General features: G+C 40.9%; 1 protein-coding gene across 1 annotated transcript; it reads right to left on the bottom strand.

Moving 5' to 3' along the window:
- Positions 1–76: 76 nt before the first annotated feature.
- On the bottom strand, positions 77–16,921 carry FH (fumarate hydratase). Its single transcript, XM_069853360.1, has 10 exons — positions 16,784–16,921; positions 10,757–10,891; positions 9,864–9,974; positions 7,535–7,711; positions 6,404–6,586; positions 5,314–5,479; positions 4,836–5,039; positions 3,591–3,718; positions 1,163–1,316; positions 77–276 (listed from the first exon to the last, which is right to left on the bottom strand). Exons 1-10 carry the CDS (start codon positions 16,877–16,879, stop codon positions 134–136), a joined length of 1,497 nt encoding a protein of 498 aa, XP_069709461.1. The 5' UTR covers positions 16,880–16,921; the 3' UTR covers positions 77–133.
- Between the last annotated feature and the right edge of the window lie 1,302 nt (positions 16,922–18,223).

Raw genomic sequence — 18,223 nt, 5'->3', positions numbered from 1 at the left:
GATGATCCTGTGGGTCTTTTCCAACCTAGTGATTCTATGATGCTTTATAACACCACAAAAACGTGAAACAAGGGCATTGTGTTTATTTAATTTATTTGTTTTACGTTAAGAACACCACTTCTTTATACAGGAGTTACTGAGGACCTAACATATCTTTAGGCTTCACCCACTGATCAAACTGGTCTGATGTAAGGAACCCCAGCTTTATGGCAGCTTCTTTTAACGTCGTCCCCTCTTTGTGTGCTGTTTTGGCAATCTTTGCCGCTTTATCATATCCTGTAACAAATAAAACCGAACACGTTAGGTATTTGCAGTTTCAGGAGATTTGTTAGAGGTATGAAAGGAAGTAAGGCAACAGGCCTCTGGAGAAATAACCTGTTAGTTTCTACTGTTTAACTCAACCGGCAGTAAACACACTAACTGCATTACACAACTTCTTCATGCAAAGTGAAGATAAATTCTGTTATACTGGCCTTACTGCGTTTAGATCAAAGCTTTATGTGACTTCATCCTTAAAGAAAAAACACCTCCTACTATGCTCTTTCACTTCTCATTATTATGAGCAGTCAAATCAGGGTGACAGGTACACAAATTCTACCAATCTCCTTCCTTTTGATTCTCACCAGAATTACTTTTATCATACAATGGTGTGGCTACTGCAAGGAGGACACATCCTCCTCATCAGTAATAGTAGTTGGTGACATTACAGTAATTTAACTTGTGGCCTCACCCATGACTTGGTCTCCTAAACACTGTGACAATAGAAATAACGTGTGCCAAGTAATGTTACTGCATAAGGTTTTCTTATAATAATATCACAGCCTTCCAGTGGGGAGAGACTCTTATCATTGAGTGCAGCGTTAGGACAAGGGGTAATGGCTTTAAGCTGAAAGAGGGGAAATTTGGATCAGACATTAGGAAGAAATTGTTTCCCGTGAGGGTGGTGCGGCACTGACACAGGTTTCCCAAAGAAGCTGTGGAAGCCCCATCCCCAGAGGAGTTCAAGGCCAGGCTGGATGAGGCTTTGAGCAACCTGAGCCAGCAGGAGGTGTCCCGGCCCACAGCAGGGTGGTTGGAACTGGATGATCTTTAAGGTGTCTTCCAATCCAAACCCAACTATGATTCTACAATGTTTTGAGAAGCTTCTGAGTTGTAAGCCTACCTATATGCGGATTAAGTGCTGTTACCAACATCAAAGATTCATTCATTAGTTTGTTGATCCTTTCCGTATTGGCTTGGATTCCGACTACACAGTTGTCAGTGAAAGAAACAGAAACATCTCCAAGAAGTCTTGCTGAGTTTAAAACATTTTTAATCTAACAAAAAAAAAAAAAAGAAGAAATACCGACGATTAAATTGAGACATTAATAGCTGCCCAGCCTGCTACATCTGTTCGTAACCTGTGTGCCCCACACCCTGCAATATCCACTTCTTCAGCCATCACTTTGTGGAAAAGCAGCACAGTAAATAACACACCCTCCTCTGGTAAAGTAAGCTCAGCCACTCCTATTCAGAAGAATTTGTGAGAAGCTTTCAGTAGCAGGAGAACTCTCACATAAAGACAACCACAGGATGTATAATCATTTTGTTACAACCATTCAGAAACCACCAAGTAAAAAATACACGTGAAGGCATTTGATTCATTGTCATTTCCCCCCTCAGCTACCGATCAAGAGAAGACATCTAAAAATATGAAGTACAATAATGTCTGGCATTAGTCCTCTACTTTGACAATCCATATATATATGGATTGAAAACCACCCTGTAACTCATCATTGGTTGCCAAGGTCGTAACTACATAAAATAAACCTGAAATTCTGGTTTTCAGTTAACCTGCTGTCTTGTAGAGCCAAGTTTTCAGAGAATGGAATTACAGACAACTAGAAAAGGATCAAAACTGCACGCAGCTCCTGCTGGGTGGAACTGACAGCCACTTGTTTTGAGAAAAGAAACCCTAAAATCCTGGTGTTGACAATCACAACAGCTGCTTAAATTACATCAATATGTGCCCAAAAAATCTACGGGGATTGAACAAACTCTCTTAAAAGAAGACGATCTGCTGGCATAACTAAATTTTGGTTGGATTTGCCTCAACATTAGAAAATGCACATTGACTTGCAACTGGCAAAATCAGCCCTGAAAGAGATCTAACGGACTAAGACAGAGTTGTTGTGACAGAAAGAAGGTTTCCTGGTCTTCAGCTTATGCTGCCAAAATGACAAACTGAAGCATCAATAACAGTATCCCAGATGGATATGGGAGTTCTAGCCACTCACTGAAGCATCAATAACAGTATCTCAGATGGATATGGGAGTTCTAGCCACTCACTGAAGTTGGCAACAATAGGAAAGCTAATTCTTGTTTTCAAGCGCATGCTCTATTTACTGTTCTAGCTAAACGTACCTGGAGATATGTTTGGGCTTAAAAAAGCAATACAGATTCTTTGTCAGTAAAATAAAACACTGGGAAAAGCACAAACTATGACTAATTCTCTCTTCACCCCAGCCACAGGTATCTGCAAGAGACTGATGTGCACGGGTTTGTGTAGGTCGCACTGACAAATATCAGGTATTTCACTCATAGTCTCTTCCCTTGGTAGCAAAATAAGTCTCTGCCAGGAAAATTGTCATCTTCCACAAAAGCATTTTGTTGTCACTTTCCAGCAGCAATGTATAGTTAGCCTTTCTTGAGGTGTTTGTTTCTATCAAAATTTATCTCCTGCTAGGGACATCTCCTGGCTGTTCAACAGGGTTATTTTTCTTTTTTTGTGAAAACCAGGTGCTGAATGCTTACAAGTTGTTTGTTCAGATGACGAGGAAAAACAGTACTCTAAGCAGACTCGCTAAGGAAGAGACAAACACTGATTTTATGATAAGATTTCTATTTTCTTCAATCATTTCTTGCAGGCATAATAAAAAAGCAGCATCAGTCGGTATAGGTGGCATAGAAAAATAATGTATGACCTGGTGCTTCCTCTGTCAATGTTATTTCTAAGAGAATGACAAAATCTCAAGACCTTTCCTTTTGTTTCTATTTAATATTAGGATCTTTTCCACAAGTCAGCTTCATTCTTTATAAACTATTGCACCTACACCAAAATCTTTACTATTCCTTCAACCTTTAACACACACAATGTAGCTAAGTGTATCCTGCTTGCATTGTAGATGGCAAACATTATTTTAAATACTGAATTCCAAGACTAATAATTACGATTTTACATGACTCACTTGCCAAAAGCACATAAACCTTCAGTATTCAGCAGTAACAGAAATTAGTAAGAGGTAGTTGTTAAAGAAAAAAATCCTCATTTTTAGCTAAAATACCAAAATCCCTTCAGCTTTGGACTTCCTTAGATGATGATAAGCATACATTTTTAAGATGAAAACTTATCTGCATAAAATAATTACACGTAAAAACCTGTTCCAAGGTGTAACAAGGACTTACCATACAAAAAATTAAAATTTGTTGGCACATTTTATCAGCTCCTCTGGTGCTTGTATTCATGGAGGTTTTTTTCCCTCGAGTCATCTGATTGCACGAATGCTGACTTTAACAGTCTTAGGCATTTCAAATTTTATGAAATAACTTACCATCATGGGCTTAAAAACGTTCAGTTCAAAGTGTCCATTGCTACCTCCTACAGTAACAGCAACATGGTTTCCCATAACCTGGGCTGCCACCATGGTTACAGCTTCACACTGGGTAGGGTTCACTTTTCCTGGTTGTGGGAGGGAGAGAAAAAGGTTACCACAGAAGAAAAAAATAAAAATAAATTTTTAAATGCAGTATTTCCCCCATTGACCAAATCACATTCAACAAAAGCTGTTTTGTCTCACTTACCTGTATTTGTGCACCTCAGAAAGGAAATAATTTCCATGGATATTAAATTCACTCTACTATTTCAGTAATTCACTTAGGATTTTTAAAGCAGCCATGGCAATCCAGCAGGGCTTTATGGGCTGGATCAAACATGCTTGAGCTAAGCAGCTGTTAATTCTTAAGAGATTATAACTTGTCTTTATTTGTGTAAGCAGGCATTGCTGGTAACTCATTACCAAATCTCAGTCCACTTCAGAAAAGCATTACTAATTTGTTAGAAATACTTCGTAATAAAATTAACACACTGTTTACTTTATCAGGAAAAAAAATCCAAACCCAATAAATCAGAGTGGCCTCCTAACAAGAAACTTTTATGGTTGCTTTAATTTCTAGAAATAATCCTAATAAGAACATTCATAATCTGCTTTTTTGAAAGCCAGATATGCTCATGACCCATTTCTTTTATAATTTATCATACAGGAAGAATACGCTTACAATAGTTTTGGATGTACAACATGCACATACACATACTTTTTCAAAAGAGAAGCAAGGAACGATTACTAATATTATTCTTTGCTTTCTCATCCTTCCATACAATGGGATCATTGCTGAAGGGAATATGCGGGTACGTAACACTAACCATGCTAAGAAGTAAAGCCAGAAGTCAATTTACATCATGATATTGCTACAATTCATAGACGGGACCATTTAAAGCTTGTTTCAGAGAAGCCTTTAAATATAAACAGTAGAGATCTTGCAACTCTAAAAGAAGGTTGTATGCCTGTATTAATAAAGTCATTCATTTACAGACACTACTCTCGACCATGTACTTTGCTGTGCAAACAAGCGTTTTTATAAGCACAAATTTTAGCAAAATATGGCAGAAGATAAAAGCTGACAGAAGTGTTAAATCATGGACTTATTGACATTTCTGGTGGTGTTTGGTAAATATCTATTAAAAGTTAGTGGTCCATAACAAAAGAAAAAGGCAATTTTTCTGGATGTTTTCTCTGTACCTGGCATGATGCTACTTCCTGGTTCATTTTCAGGCAAGATGAGTTCTCCTAGTCCAGAGCGTGGTCCAGAACCCAGGAAACGAATATCATTAGCTATTTTCATCAGACTGCATGCCACTGTGTTCATAGCACCACTGAGTTCAACTAGGGCATCATGAGCTGCAAGAGCTTCAAACTTATTTGGAGCGGTGACGAAAGGCAAACCTGCAGGGATCACAAGAAACATTAAACCTATGAGGCCCTTCCTGGTAGACATAAATCTGATAATCAAACACATGACTAGTTTAATAAAGAATTGAATCAATAACACTGTAAGTTCATCTCTCTCTTCTCTAGACAATACCTCACAAAGCTATTTCTTAAACAGATTCAATGCAATACTTCTTATGAGAAGTATGCAAGCTGAAAGATTTAGTTTGAATTTGGTTGTATGTTACATACACTGCTTTACTGACAACTCCGAAACACCATTCCTCACCCGTGAGTTCAGCCACTTTAGCAGCAACTTTCTCAGCAAAACCAATTCTGGTGTTCAATCCTGTACCAACCGCAGTCCCACCAGCTGCCAGCTGGTACACTCTTGGCATGGTCGACTCAATCCTAGCCACACCGTATTTAATTTGTTGCACGTAGCCACTAAATTCCTTTGAAAGAGAGAAGGACAAAATAAAGGAAGAAAGACAACAACCAAGAATAAGCATCTAGAATTATTTAGATTTTTAACACAGTTGAACTAGTTTCTTCAAAAACCTGAAGGCACTGAAGGCATGAGGCAGATGCTAAACCTTAGCATGTTTTCAATAACAGGAAAAATTTACATATATTAGAAGTTGGCTCTCACAGTATGAACAATTACAGATAAAAACGTATTAACAATACATCTTTCTCTTGCCTTTTATTTCAGTTGTGCACTTAGCAGCACCTGAAACTAAGGTAAATCAGCTCTCAGATTAAATTAATGTTCCTAAGGTGCAATAGAGAAACAGATTTTACTAAATTTTATTTAGTAAAAAACCCACCTAAGCATTCTTGGAAAAAAAAAACCACAAATTTTACATGGATTATTACAATTTCAGTTTAAGTTAATTCATTACCAACGTAATGAAATATAAGCCATTTTTGGCAATACGACAACAAAGATTTGCTACGAAATATATACATGATCATGTGTCATAAAGATTTTTCATTCAAAATACTTTGTAGCTTTGTCTGTTGACAAAGCTTCATTTATATAAGCTTAAAGATTACTGACTAATTACCTTCTTCCTTGCAGTGTCAGTGCAATAAAAACATCATGTGTTATTTGATAATGGAACGTGATTTTTATATAATTTATATCTCACTACTGTTAGAAATAAAACACACAGAAAAAGATTAAGAAAATTTATGATTCGGTAGAGTAGAGCATCCAGCAAACTCCAATAAAGATGAGAATACTTTGATGGAGATTCAGACAGTTTTCTATTATTTTTCTTAAGCTAATTTAAGCTTCCTCAAGTTTGCCTCAGTTTCCTTCAATATATTCACAAGAATTTTCCAAACAAACACATAATTTTTTTTTTTTTTACCTGTCCAAGCGTAAGTGGAACAGCATCTTGTGTATGAGTGCGTCCTATTTTTATGATTTGAGAAAACTCTTTGGATTTTGCTTCAAGTGCATTCTGGAGCTTCTTTAGTCCAGGTAACAACACCTCATGAACCTCCTGGGCAGCAGCAATATGCATTGCTGTTGGGAAAGTGTCGTTGGAACTCTGTGAAGGAAGGTCAAGAAATTTATTGACAGGCTTCTCTCACCGTTGTTGCTGTAGGATGTACATGTATGGCTTTATTTTCTTTGCATATATATATATAAAAACAAGAAGAAACTAAGAGTAAGCAACTTTGGAGTAATCTGCAAGTCAATCTGCAGGAATAGTCAAATATTCTAAACTCAGTTCTGAACTAAAAGTTCAGCATCTTAATGATAAAGTCAACTTTTTATAACTATACCCACAGGAAGTTAACTACATAAGTAGACTGGTCACAAAAACACTGGAGAAAAGAAAAAAGACAAGTAAACAGATGGACGATTTTAAAGGATTTGTAGGTGACTTTGCAACACCTACGTGTTGCTTTGGTAGTGTTAAATCCATAGTTCCCGGGACACTGAGTAAGTACAAAAGATCAGGAAGGAATAAAACTGAGTCAGTGGCTTAAACTTCAGTTAATCTGAAGCAAATATTAAGAGTGAAGTATAGTAAAAATGTCTACCATGATCGTTAGGGAAAAAAAATGAAATGGATAATTTATTTACCCAGTACAGAACTTCAGCCATTCTTCCTGTTATTCTTCCTACGTGCTTTATATAATGCATTATGTATATAACAGTTATAAATATCCAAACTTTAGTAACTGGACCTGTATTTAACTTCTTGAAGACTATTTGCAGTATCAGTGGTTGTCACCAACCCCCCTCTGCCCACTACATCATGTATGAATTCATCTGTCATGAATGAGTTCAAAATTTTTAATCTCCAAAACTCACAGTGTCAATAAACAACATTTTAAAGTTCACTTAAACTGAAAAACCTGGAAAATAGTTGCCAAAGCTATATGAAACACTCCTTTTTTTTTATATCTAAACAGTGACTATGAGAGAAATAAAGATTCACAATTAGAAAAAATACTTCTGACATTAAAAGTAGTACATGTATATTGACCTGGCTTTTGTTAACGTGGTCGTTCGGATGTACTGGGTTTTTACTCCCCAGTTTGCCCCCCATTATTTCAATGGCTCTGTTGCTGATGACTTCATTGACATTCATATTGGTTTGAGTTCCAGACCCAGTCTGCCACACCACCAACGGGAAGTGATCATTTAATTTCCCTTCCGCTACCTAAATGGGAAAAAGAGAAAGAAAATTTGTTCTACTGGAAGAAAAAAATTAAAAAGCATAAAACTGAGAATTCTATGGCTATAATTCAAATAACCTTCTCTGTTCTATTTCTAAATCTACCTATAACAATTGTGAATTCATACTAGAATAACTACAATAGTTCGATGCAATCCTAGATATTAAAAGAGCAAAAGCTTTTGCTATGCTTTTTGAAGATGCTGAATTCTGAGATACAGAGGAATCAGCATGGGTACACTTCTTTCTCAACAGCTGCAAAATTTCATCAGGAACACTGATCACAACCATAAAACAATTTAAATTAGAGGCATTCGGAAGTCCATTCCTTATGGGAAAGAGTTCCCAGAAGAAGGGTTTGTGTCAATGGTCATTTGCCGTGCACGTGCAGTACATCATATTTGTATAATTGGTCTCAAAAATTTCTCCAGAAATAAATTTAATGTAGGGAAATTCCCGACCTATGACAAACACTTGTAGGTACTGGATTTTGCACCAACACAATTAGCTGACAGATGGCTGCTGCTATCAAACACCTTCTTCCTGCAAGGCGTGCTTTCCCTAATGCTGCCTTGGACATAAACCTTTAAACTGAGACGCCTAAAAAGGACTAGTGACTGCTGCAACTGGGTATGTTACACACACAGACAAGTATGAATATGACATGGATTTCCAGGTATTGACTGGTTGATTACCCGTGGGAACAAGGTCCTGATCAGACAGAGGTGGCTATACCAACTTATATCTTCTGCAGGCAAGCAATGACAACTGCCATCTCAAACTAAAACAGACAAACAGGCACAAATATTCTGCTGTTTGATCCACATTTTTTTGAGCCTGTTGAACTTCATATGCACACAGAGCTTTTTCTAAATGTGTGTTAGTATCAAAATCTGTGCTCAGAAGTATCACCTCTGTGTATCTTAGCCTCAGGAAAGTTGAGAATGGAAAGCAAAGGATCTGTTGTTACAACTCTGAGGCTAGATAACTACCTCCAGATTATCGGGATACATCAGTCTCGGAATTGTGCTCTTCAGTAAAGGATCTTGGGTATTTCCCATCTTATACAGTGACAAAGTTCCCACCTCGAAGAACAAATTCATTCCTTGCTTTCTTTTTAAGTTATACTAGAAAACTATTTTGGAGGTAAGGAATAGGATATCACTGCAGGGATGTTTTTAAAACACAATAAAAAAGCCCCAAACAACTTTCAGAAACTCATGAATCTAAACTAGGTAGCCTTTAGCCACCAAAAATCCTGATCCACTTTTAACTAGGAGAACCCTAGAAACCAGAAGAAGAAATTGAACGTATTCTGGAGTTCTCCAAAGCTCCTGGGTCTTGGGACTTATGGTGCTACAGCTGGTAGAAAGAAGATAGAGCTGCAAATACTGAAATATTTTGAAGCTAATCAGAACAAGAAACCTCGGTAAAACAACGCTTCAAGATAAATGTATCTGTTGATTTATAGAAAGCAACACACCTGATATTACCATACCTCAAATAATGGTCATTCACAATTCTGTGCACTTGGATGGCATTTATCCTGAGAAAGAGGAGATGCCTCTGAGTGTCACATCATGTCCTCTTTAGCTATAAAAGTGATACTTAGAAAGCACAGATTTACTAGTAAGCTTAAGTCTGAAGAGGAAAGAGACTAGTAATAGAGAAACTACTCAGATTGCAAATGGTCTCACATTACCAAAATGCAATTGTTAACAGATTGGAGACTTCCAAAATGAAAAAGCTTTGCTTAGCATGTCAGACTTCACATTAGCTCAATGAACTGAGATTCTACTCCCCTCCTAGTTTTTTTAATACTGTTCATCTGGTAAGAGTCAATGCTGTGCAAGTAATGAGTAAACTTAACAGAGAAGAAAAAATACACTGGTTTTATAACCTAAGTATCAAAATGTATTTGAACATTCTATCATTTCTATGAATGTAGGAAGTAGAACAGCAAAACACTAAGTAAATGATTCCTCAAGCTGAAAAGCAAAATTTACTAGCAATAAATTCCTCCCTTGTAACAATCTGAGAAATGCAAGAGGCCTTCCCTTTGTTTCTCCAAACATCCCATGAGAAGCTTAGCAAAAATATAATGGCCATTCTACTATTTTGAAACGTTCGTTCCTACCTCATTTGCTGCCTTTACGATAGCATTAGCAATCTTTGGGTCAAGACCATAATCCTGATTTACTTCAGCAGCTGCTCTCTTCAAGATGCCAAAAGCCCTTATAACTTGAACCTGCAACACAAGAATAAGTTTAAATACCTATTTTTTTCCGCTCAAAGGACTTTTTAGGAATCTATAGCACAGGTCTAGTTCTAAATCAAACTCTTTCTGAACTTAAATCCAGCAGTAATCCATCAAACAAACTGAAGAACAATTAAGTCACATAACCTATGCTCCCATTATCAGTATTATTTATCCAAGTAGCACAGAAAGTAGTTCACAGCTCATCCTTTCTTTATAAGACAGGTATGCTTCATGTGTTGAAACAGATTACATGCAATAAAATGAACAGAAAAGGAAAACTACTTTTATTTCTAAAATAGCCTTTTGAGGGCAAACTGATCTGCATTTCAGTACATGGAAAGTCAGTGCATGACAAAGCCCACACACACTAATGCTCTATGCACAGCTACATGTGAAAGAGCAACTTTATATCAACTCATGCTACACTAAACATGTTCAATAACAAACTACATAATGCTATGGCAAACAAACTATTCTATTCAATTTTCGTGTCCAGAAAAATGAAAAATAAGATTTCCATTAATCTTATTAATCTTAATACAAAAACTAAGCAACACAATAAAATAATTATACAAAAGCAACATTCAAATTATTTAAATGAAAAAAAGAATTCTAACACAGAACAATATCTTGCCATGGAATTTCTAACTTTAATTAAAATTCCATGTTGCTTGTATTGCCAGCAGAGGTCTAAGAAGAAGGTATTCACTCCCACATTCTAAACATGCTCAAAGAGGAAAAAAAAAAGAACACAGCGTTATATTACTCACTGGCATTCTTTCTGAAACTCCTCCAATCTTGAAGTTCATTGTAGACCTTACAGTCTGGGCACCATAGTATTTGTCACTCGGCACCTTTAGTTCACCGAAAGTATCATATTCTATCCTAAAAGCCTCTTGGCTGGACTATGGAGAGGGAAAAATATATTTCAAACACTGGTAAACAGCACATTCTTTTTGAAAGCAGATACAGTTAAGAAAATATGCGCAAGAAAGGGAAAAAAATTAAAACAAAGACACACAGCAAGGCATAGGCACTTTTCTAACTATTTTTTTCAAAGTTAAGACATTTTTCTAGTTTGAGCACCTGCCTCACTAACAGTCACAATTACTAACACTGCATAGTCTAGCAGGCCCGCTGGTGACAGGCAGCCTCAGCTGCCCACTGTGCGAAACACACCAGCCTGACAAAAGATCTGTTTCTTCTTTTTGAAGAATGAGTAACTTATCCCACAATTTACAGAACTGGTGTTTTGTTTTAACCAGCTGAATGAATTAGCACAGTAAGAACCCAGATGGCAGTCAGCCAGGCAACAGACATGTGGTACTTGAAATCCACACCGCGCACAGGACAGGAGAAAAGTGCTGGAAGGGAACAATTAATTCAAGTTACAGACAATTAATTATCTTCTTAGGCCTAATAAGCCAGGAACACAGTTGTCCTAACCAAAAAAGCTGTGTAACACAAATAAACTGCATCTAGGAATATTTTGTAGGAGAGTTAAGTAAGGCAGTATCTCTGTATCACGTATACCTAGCACACTTTATTATCTCACACACCCAGAGGTAAACTAAAGTTAACTGACATATACCAACTAAGAAGAATTTTTTTACTTTTTGTGAAACAACCCATTCATCTGCATTGATGTGATCACATTCACAGGCAGGTCTATAAAGATTATTGGTCTGGACACAAGCAAGAGCAGTTTGCTCTTCCTCTCCCTGTGCCTTGGTCAGCAAAGTCCCAATTTTCTGTTCATCCTTCCCCAGAAAAGAAGATGACCTTCTTGCATAGTCTTCAAGAAGAGGAAGAAGACTTTTTTAATTCTTAATCATAGCCAGTAAGAACGTTATATACATATAGAACGCCAGGCTCTGGGTGAGTCCTTGGGTTGACTTTATCAGAGCAGGCAGGCAGTGCTGCAGCGCAGCCAAAGAAACATTGCCCTGGCACCTCGGTTCCTCCACAAATCTGTGCATATTTGGTTCTCTTATCTCAAAAAGCATATTACTGGAAACAGTTCAAAGAAAGGCAATAAGGCTGATGGAAGGTAGGGAAGAGCTTTCTTTAGACAACTGACTTTTTCATTCAGAAGAGAGACAACTTGGGGTTTGAAGGAAAACTGAGGTCAATAAAAACACTGGTAGAATGGTAATGGGTATTACGTGTTCACTGTCACCTCGATACAAAAAGAGGTGCCATAACAACAGGGTAGTAGGAGTCAGGTTCAAAGCAAGGAAAAGGAAGCAGCTCTTCACAATAGCAGCAGACAGACAAAACTCCTTGCCAGCTGATGCTGCAGATGCAAGAAGTCTGCACAAGTTCGTGAAAGATGAGATGAGCACTCAGAATAAAGATCTAAACTGGGTTATTACACAGCCAAACCACCGACTCAAGAAATCCTCTGACGTGAAAATGAGGAGTATAGGTCACAGTAAGAGGAAAGCATCATTTAAGTTTGCACAGTTCTTACTTTCCCCTACATGTCCACTTCTGAAGTTGGACTGTTCTTTTCTTTTCTTTGTCTGTTTTACTTGCGTCTTGCTTGATGGGTCTCAAGAACAGGAGCACTGATGCATATTGGGCAGATCACCTTCTCCAGCAACACTGACTTTCTGCACCAGCCAGTCCAGGTCTGTAACCATGGACACTAAGCTCCAGGCAGCAGTGGTGAGGGGTGTTCCAACCTTTTTACAGTCCTAAGCAGCATTCCCAGCCAGACGGAGATGCTCTGCCCTCAGGTACTACAGCAGCTGCATACCAAAGACACCAGACCCACCTGCTTAGGGCATCCTTGCAGAGCAGGTCACGCACATGACCCAGAAGAAATTGCAGCCCAGCCCCAAAACAGCAAGGGTTAGCTCTCACATTGCTGTCCCGCTCCCCACACCTTGTGTTTTGGCTGATGCTCTCCCAGATGCTGACCTCACAAAAATATAAAGCTTAGTGTGGACTAATATTGCATTCCTATGTTCCTCCTCTTTATCCTATTTTAATCACCTAGCATTCATTTACATGCTAACAAGAAACAGAACAGAGTCAACATTTAGTATCTTTCTACCAAAAACGTTTAACAGAGATGCTTGCGGGCCTTACTTTATGTGTGCACACGTTAATATTCCAACAGTACATATCATTGATGCATCTGAAATCCTTGCTTTTTGATATCTGGATACCTTGTGTAAGCAGACAATATCAAGTTTTTCCTGGAGCTGGATGAGCAGAATTGATTCGGTTCCAAGCCCAGCTCTTGATGTCATCACTGGTTCAAGTACCAGAATTATCCATGCTCAAACAACATAAAAAAAGTTAAACTACCTGTAACCTTTCAAGACAAAAATGCTAACAGTTGCACAACTGAATCCTCAAACTTACATAACTCCAATGTCAACAAAGGTGAAATAAAGATAAATAGGATCGCTGCCTTCCCATACAAGTACCTCTTAACAATTAAATCCTGTTAGTAAATAAAAATCCTTTTCCTAGCCAATTCCACCTTACATATATTCACAAACTCAATGGTGTTAACAGTGTAAGCTGCTTAAAGCTGAACGTCATTTGCTGATTAACAGAGTAACTAGAGACATTAGGTTGAAAAGCAAAGCGATATGTTTCATACATACTAAAGTAACTAAACTTCAGTGTTACCTTCAGTTTAATGCGGAACCTGCATAAGTTACTGTCTGAATTTTTATGTAAAAAAACATCCTTCCCTCACTCCTTAGACAAAATTCACCCTCTTGACTGAGTTTAGGAGCTGAAGGTCCCTGTTCCCATAACCAAATTAGTTTCTGCAGTCACTCCCTGCCTAGGGAACCTGCTGTGAAATACTGCAACAGTGGCACCCTGGTGCCAGCCGCCTGCTCCCACACCAGTGAGCCACAGGGGAAGCCAGAAGGAGACTTAGCAACTGCACCACAAGCCAGGGCAAACTCCTGTGCTCACTTAGTTTCTATGACAGCTACAGCAGCTCTCAGCTCAGAACTACCACTCCTCACCTTTACAAAACAAATACATATGCGTGTATTTAAGAGGGCTGACCAAGTGTACTCTTCTTCCCAAAATCCCAAGAAGCCATAGTCCAAAGCATACACAGTTAGGCAAACATAACTGTACTTTTGCCTTGTTGCAGGGAACATATCAGCTAGGACTGATTGCACCATAACACACTGGGAGATACTCAAATGTCAGAACTGCTGCAATAACGATTCCTGTGGAAAATTACATTGATTTAAGGATGTAGCAACTTTCGGATGCAAGTATTTCAATTCAAAGAATGATCATTATTAGCATTTCAAAGCCAATCTTTAAAGGCCTGGCAGAAAACAGAATTTGTGCTCAACTGCTCTTCTTTAGCAGAGGCAGAATGCTTCCATTTTACATGTCATTTTTCCTTTATAATATCGAGCCACAAATTCTGAAATTTACACTTTAGAAAATAAACCCAAATATTTTACAACGTTCAGCTGAAGAAGGACCATTAAGACCACAATTCCATTTAAAACATCTTGTGCAACACAATGGTGATATCACAGGACAACATGCATGTTTGGTTGTGTCTATACGGGGTGTTTCAAAAAAAATGCTGAAAAGTTCTTGCAAACATCCAAAAGTGGTGGGTTTTTTTGGTTTGTTTTTGTTTTTTTTAATTTAAATACCCACTGGTACATTTTTGTTGGTCCTCTCAAAGTAGGAACGTACAAAATTTGCCTGTAAGAATTCGAGGGCTGCTTGAGTTCCACATTCACTGAGGGACATTTTGCTGTAACTTCTGCTGTTATTTAAACCCACACAATTAAAGAGGTCTATTTAGAAGACAGGTCATAATTCTGACCAGCAAAGATCAAAATGCAAGGCTGCAGCCCTTCATTAATACTGGGTCTCCAGCAAGCAACTGAGAACCACAACGTACAATGTTTTTCTTAGATAATGCCAAAGAGAAAAATAAAAAAAGGAACCATTTGACAGGCCACTGGCTACACAGTGCACTCTGACCCAGGTTTTCTTACACAGGTATGTTGCATTGACTATGCAGTTTAATCACTCATTTGGAAGCTTGTTTTTTTAATGCCATTTTTCATACCATAATAAATATCACAGATCGGGAACCAATGCTCTAGTTACATTTATTAACTATTTTGGTAAGCTAAGTAATAAAATTAATTTACAACATATCCTGTGCTACATCAAAAGAAGCATGGCTAGCATGTCAAGGGAGGTGATTCCTCCCCTCTGCTCTGCTCTCATGAGACCCCACCTGGAGTACTGTGTCCAGTTCCAGAATCCCCAATATAAGAAGGATATGGAACTGTTGGAACGGATCAAGAGGAGGGCTACAAAGATGATCAGAGGAATGGAGCACCTCTGCTATGAGGACAGTCTGAGGGAGTTGGCTTGTTCAGCTCCAAGAGAAGAGAAAGCTCTGGGGAAGCCTTATAGCGACTTTCCAGTACGTGAAGGGGCCCTGCAAGAAAACTGGGATTTTTTTTACAAGGACTATGGGGAACGGCTTTAAATTGGAAGGGGTAAGATTTAGACTAGACATTAGGAAGAAATTCTTCACGAAGAGAGTGGTGAGATACTGGAACAGGTTGCCCAGAGAAGCTGCGGATGCCCCATCCCCAGAGGTGTTCAAGACCAGGCTGGATGAGCAACCTGACCCAGTGGAAGGCGTTCCTGCCCGTGGCAGGGGGTTTGGAACTGGATGATCTTTAAGGTCCCTTCCAACACAAACCATTCTATAACTCTAAATCCTTAACGCTCTGCTGCTGGAATTCTTCTGACAGGCTCAAGTTACTTCGTTTTAAAAAGTGAACTCAGAAATGCACCTAAGACTAACGTTTCCCTGCTATGTCCTAGCTTGTGACACTGAGATTCAGAGCTCCTTATCTGAACATAATTTTCGTTTTGACTCTGAACTTCACACAATAAACGTGTTCCACTCATGTTTCAGTCAGACAGTCAACCAGCTAATACCTGAACAGTAACTGAGGGTGCCTGCTTGAGGTTACTGACAGTTCTTAGCTGAAAGCTCCACAGTTTTAAAGCAGTCTCAGAGATTTTCCAGACAGACCATTTCTGTGAGAATGGGAGTCCTCAGCATAGGAAGGACATGGATCTGTTAGAGCGAGTCTAGAGGAGGCCACAAAAATGATCAGAGGGCTGGAGCAACTCCCCTAGGAGGTCAGGCTGAGAGAGTTGGGGTTGTTGAGCCCGGAGAGAAGGCTTGGGGAGACCTTACAGCAGCCTTCCCGTAGTTAAAGGGAGCCTACAGGAAAGCTAGGGAGGGGCTCTTTATCAGGGAGTGCAGCGATACGATGTGGGGGAACAGTTTTAAGCTGAAAGAGGGGAGATTTAGATCAGATATTAAGAAGACATTTTTTTCCTGTGAGGGCGGTGAGGCAGTGGCACAGGCTGCCCAGGGAAGCCACGGACGCTCCATCCCTGGAGGCGTTCGAGGCCAGGTTGGACAAGCAACCTGATCCAGCGGCACGGGGCTGGAACTGGATGACCTTTGAGGGCTCTTCCAACTCAAGCCGCTCTGTCATTGTGCGAAGGCAGGTTCTTTTGTCCCAATTTGTAGCTGTAGAGCCGGACGAAGGGGCCGCGGCCGACGCAGGCAGCGCCACCTACCCAGCCTCACACCGCCCCATTCCCCTTTCCTCCCACTCCCCTCAGTCCTTTCCCTCTCAGCTCGCGCCCCCCCCCCCCCCCCGCTCCTCAGGCCCGGCGCACGCTCCCCCCCTCCCCTCCCCACGCGAGGCCCGGGCGCGCGCGCCCCCCGGCCGCTCACCCACCATGGCGGCGCGCGGGCCCCAGCGCGGGGCGGGCGGCGGCGGAGGGCGGCGCGCGAGGAGCCCGAGGCGGCGGCAGGCGCGCAGTGAGCGCTGCATGGCGGCGGCGGCGGGGAAGGCACCCGCGGGGCGGGCAGCGCGGCCGCAACGCCCCGGACGGGCGTCACCGGGGGTGGGAGGGGGTGGAGGACGAGGCCGAGGGCGGAGCGGTCCCCAGGGCCGTCCCAGAGCGGGGAGGGGGCGGGCGCGCGTGCCGGTTGGCCTGCGCCCTTCCCAGCAGAGGGCGGCGCTTCCTCCCTCCTGAAGAAGGACGGGGAGTCATAGAGTCATAGAATCACCAGATGGGAAGAGACCCACCGGATCATCGAGTCCAACCATTCCTATCAAACACTAAACCATTCCCCTCAGCACCTCGTCCACCCGTACCTTAAACACCTCCAGGGAAGGTGACTCAACCACCTCCCTGGGCAGCCTGTTCCAGTGCCCAATGACCCTTTCTGTGAAGAATTTTTTCCTAATGTCCAGCCTAAATCTCCCCTGGTGGAGCTTGAGGCCATTCCCTCTCGTCCTGTCCCCCCTGTCACTTGGGAGAAGAGGCCAGCACCCTCCTCTCCACAACCTCCTTTCAGGTAGTTGTAGAGAGCAAGAGGTCTCCCCTCAGCCTCCTCTTCTCCAGGCTAAACAACCCCAGCTCTCTCAGCCGCTCCTCATAAGGCCTGTTCTCCAGCCCCCTCACCAGCTTTGTTGCTCTTCTCTGGACTCGCTCCAGAGAAGAAATTGTAGAAACCCTGGGTTGGGAAGAGTGTGGGGATCATTGAGCCAACCATTCCTGACGCTGCTCCCTCAAGCCTGGCACTTGGGAGAAGAGGCTGGCACCCACCTCGCGGCACCCTCCTCTCAGGCCATTGCAGACAGCAATAAGGTCTCCCCTCATCCTCCTTTTCCCCAGACTAACCCAGCCCCGTTCCCTCAGCCACCTCGCAGGAGGGTTGTTCTCCAGCCCCTTCACCAGCTTCGCTGCCCTTCTCAAATCTTCCTATTAAAAAAAAGCCAAGTCAAGATATCTTTCTTCCCTTTTCCCTTTCTACCCTCGCTCATGTAGCACTTCTAGCCATAGTGAGAGGACGAGGGGAAGCGCGTATAAACTGGAGAGGGGCAGATTTAGACCTGACCTAAGGAGGAACTTCTTCATTGTGAGAATGGTGAGGCCTGGCACAGGTTGCCTAGGGAAGCTGTGGCTTCCCCATCCCTGGAGGTGTTCAAGGCCAGGTTGGATGGGGTCTTGGGGAGCCTGATCTACTGGGACGTGTCCCTGCCTATGGCAGGGGGTTTGGAACTGGGTGATGTTTAATGTTTCTTCCAACTCAAACCATTCTATGATTCCATGTGCTACATTTCTCTAAGCTCAGTCTCAACACGCCGGTGTAAAGTACAGAAACACTA

Source organism: Phaenicophaeus curvirostris, chromosome 3, assembly GCF_032191515.1.
Source record: "Phaenicophaeus curvirostris isolate KB17595 chromosome 3, BPBGC_Pcur_1.0, whole genome shotgun sequence".
Classification (NCBI taxonomy): domain Eukaryota; kingdom Metazoa; phylum Chordata; class Aves; order Cuculiformes; family Cuculidae; genus Phaenicophaeus; species Phaenicophaeus curvirostris.
Note: the sequence above shows the minus strand (reverse complement) of the source record. Positions and strands in the feature narration are given on the sequence as shown.

Bases quoted from the DNA above. Each gene is read 5' to 3' on its own strand.
- FH (XM_069853360.1), bottom strand. From the start codon at position 16,879: ATGCAGCGCTCACTGCGCGCCTGCCGCCGCCTCGGGCTCCTCGCGCGC. The intron at 5,480-6,403 runs GTAAAAAAAAAA...TCTCTTTCAAAG, and splicing joins TTCCACTTACGCTTGGACAG to GAATTTAGTGGCTACGTGCA. The intron at 277-1,162 runs GTAGGCTTACAA...TATTTGTTACAG, and splicing joins AGCACTTAATCCGCATATAG to GATATGATAAAGCGGCAAAG.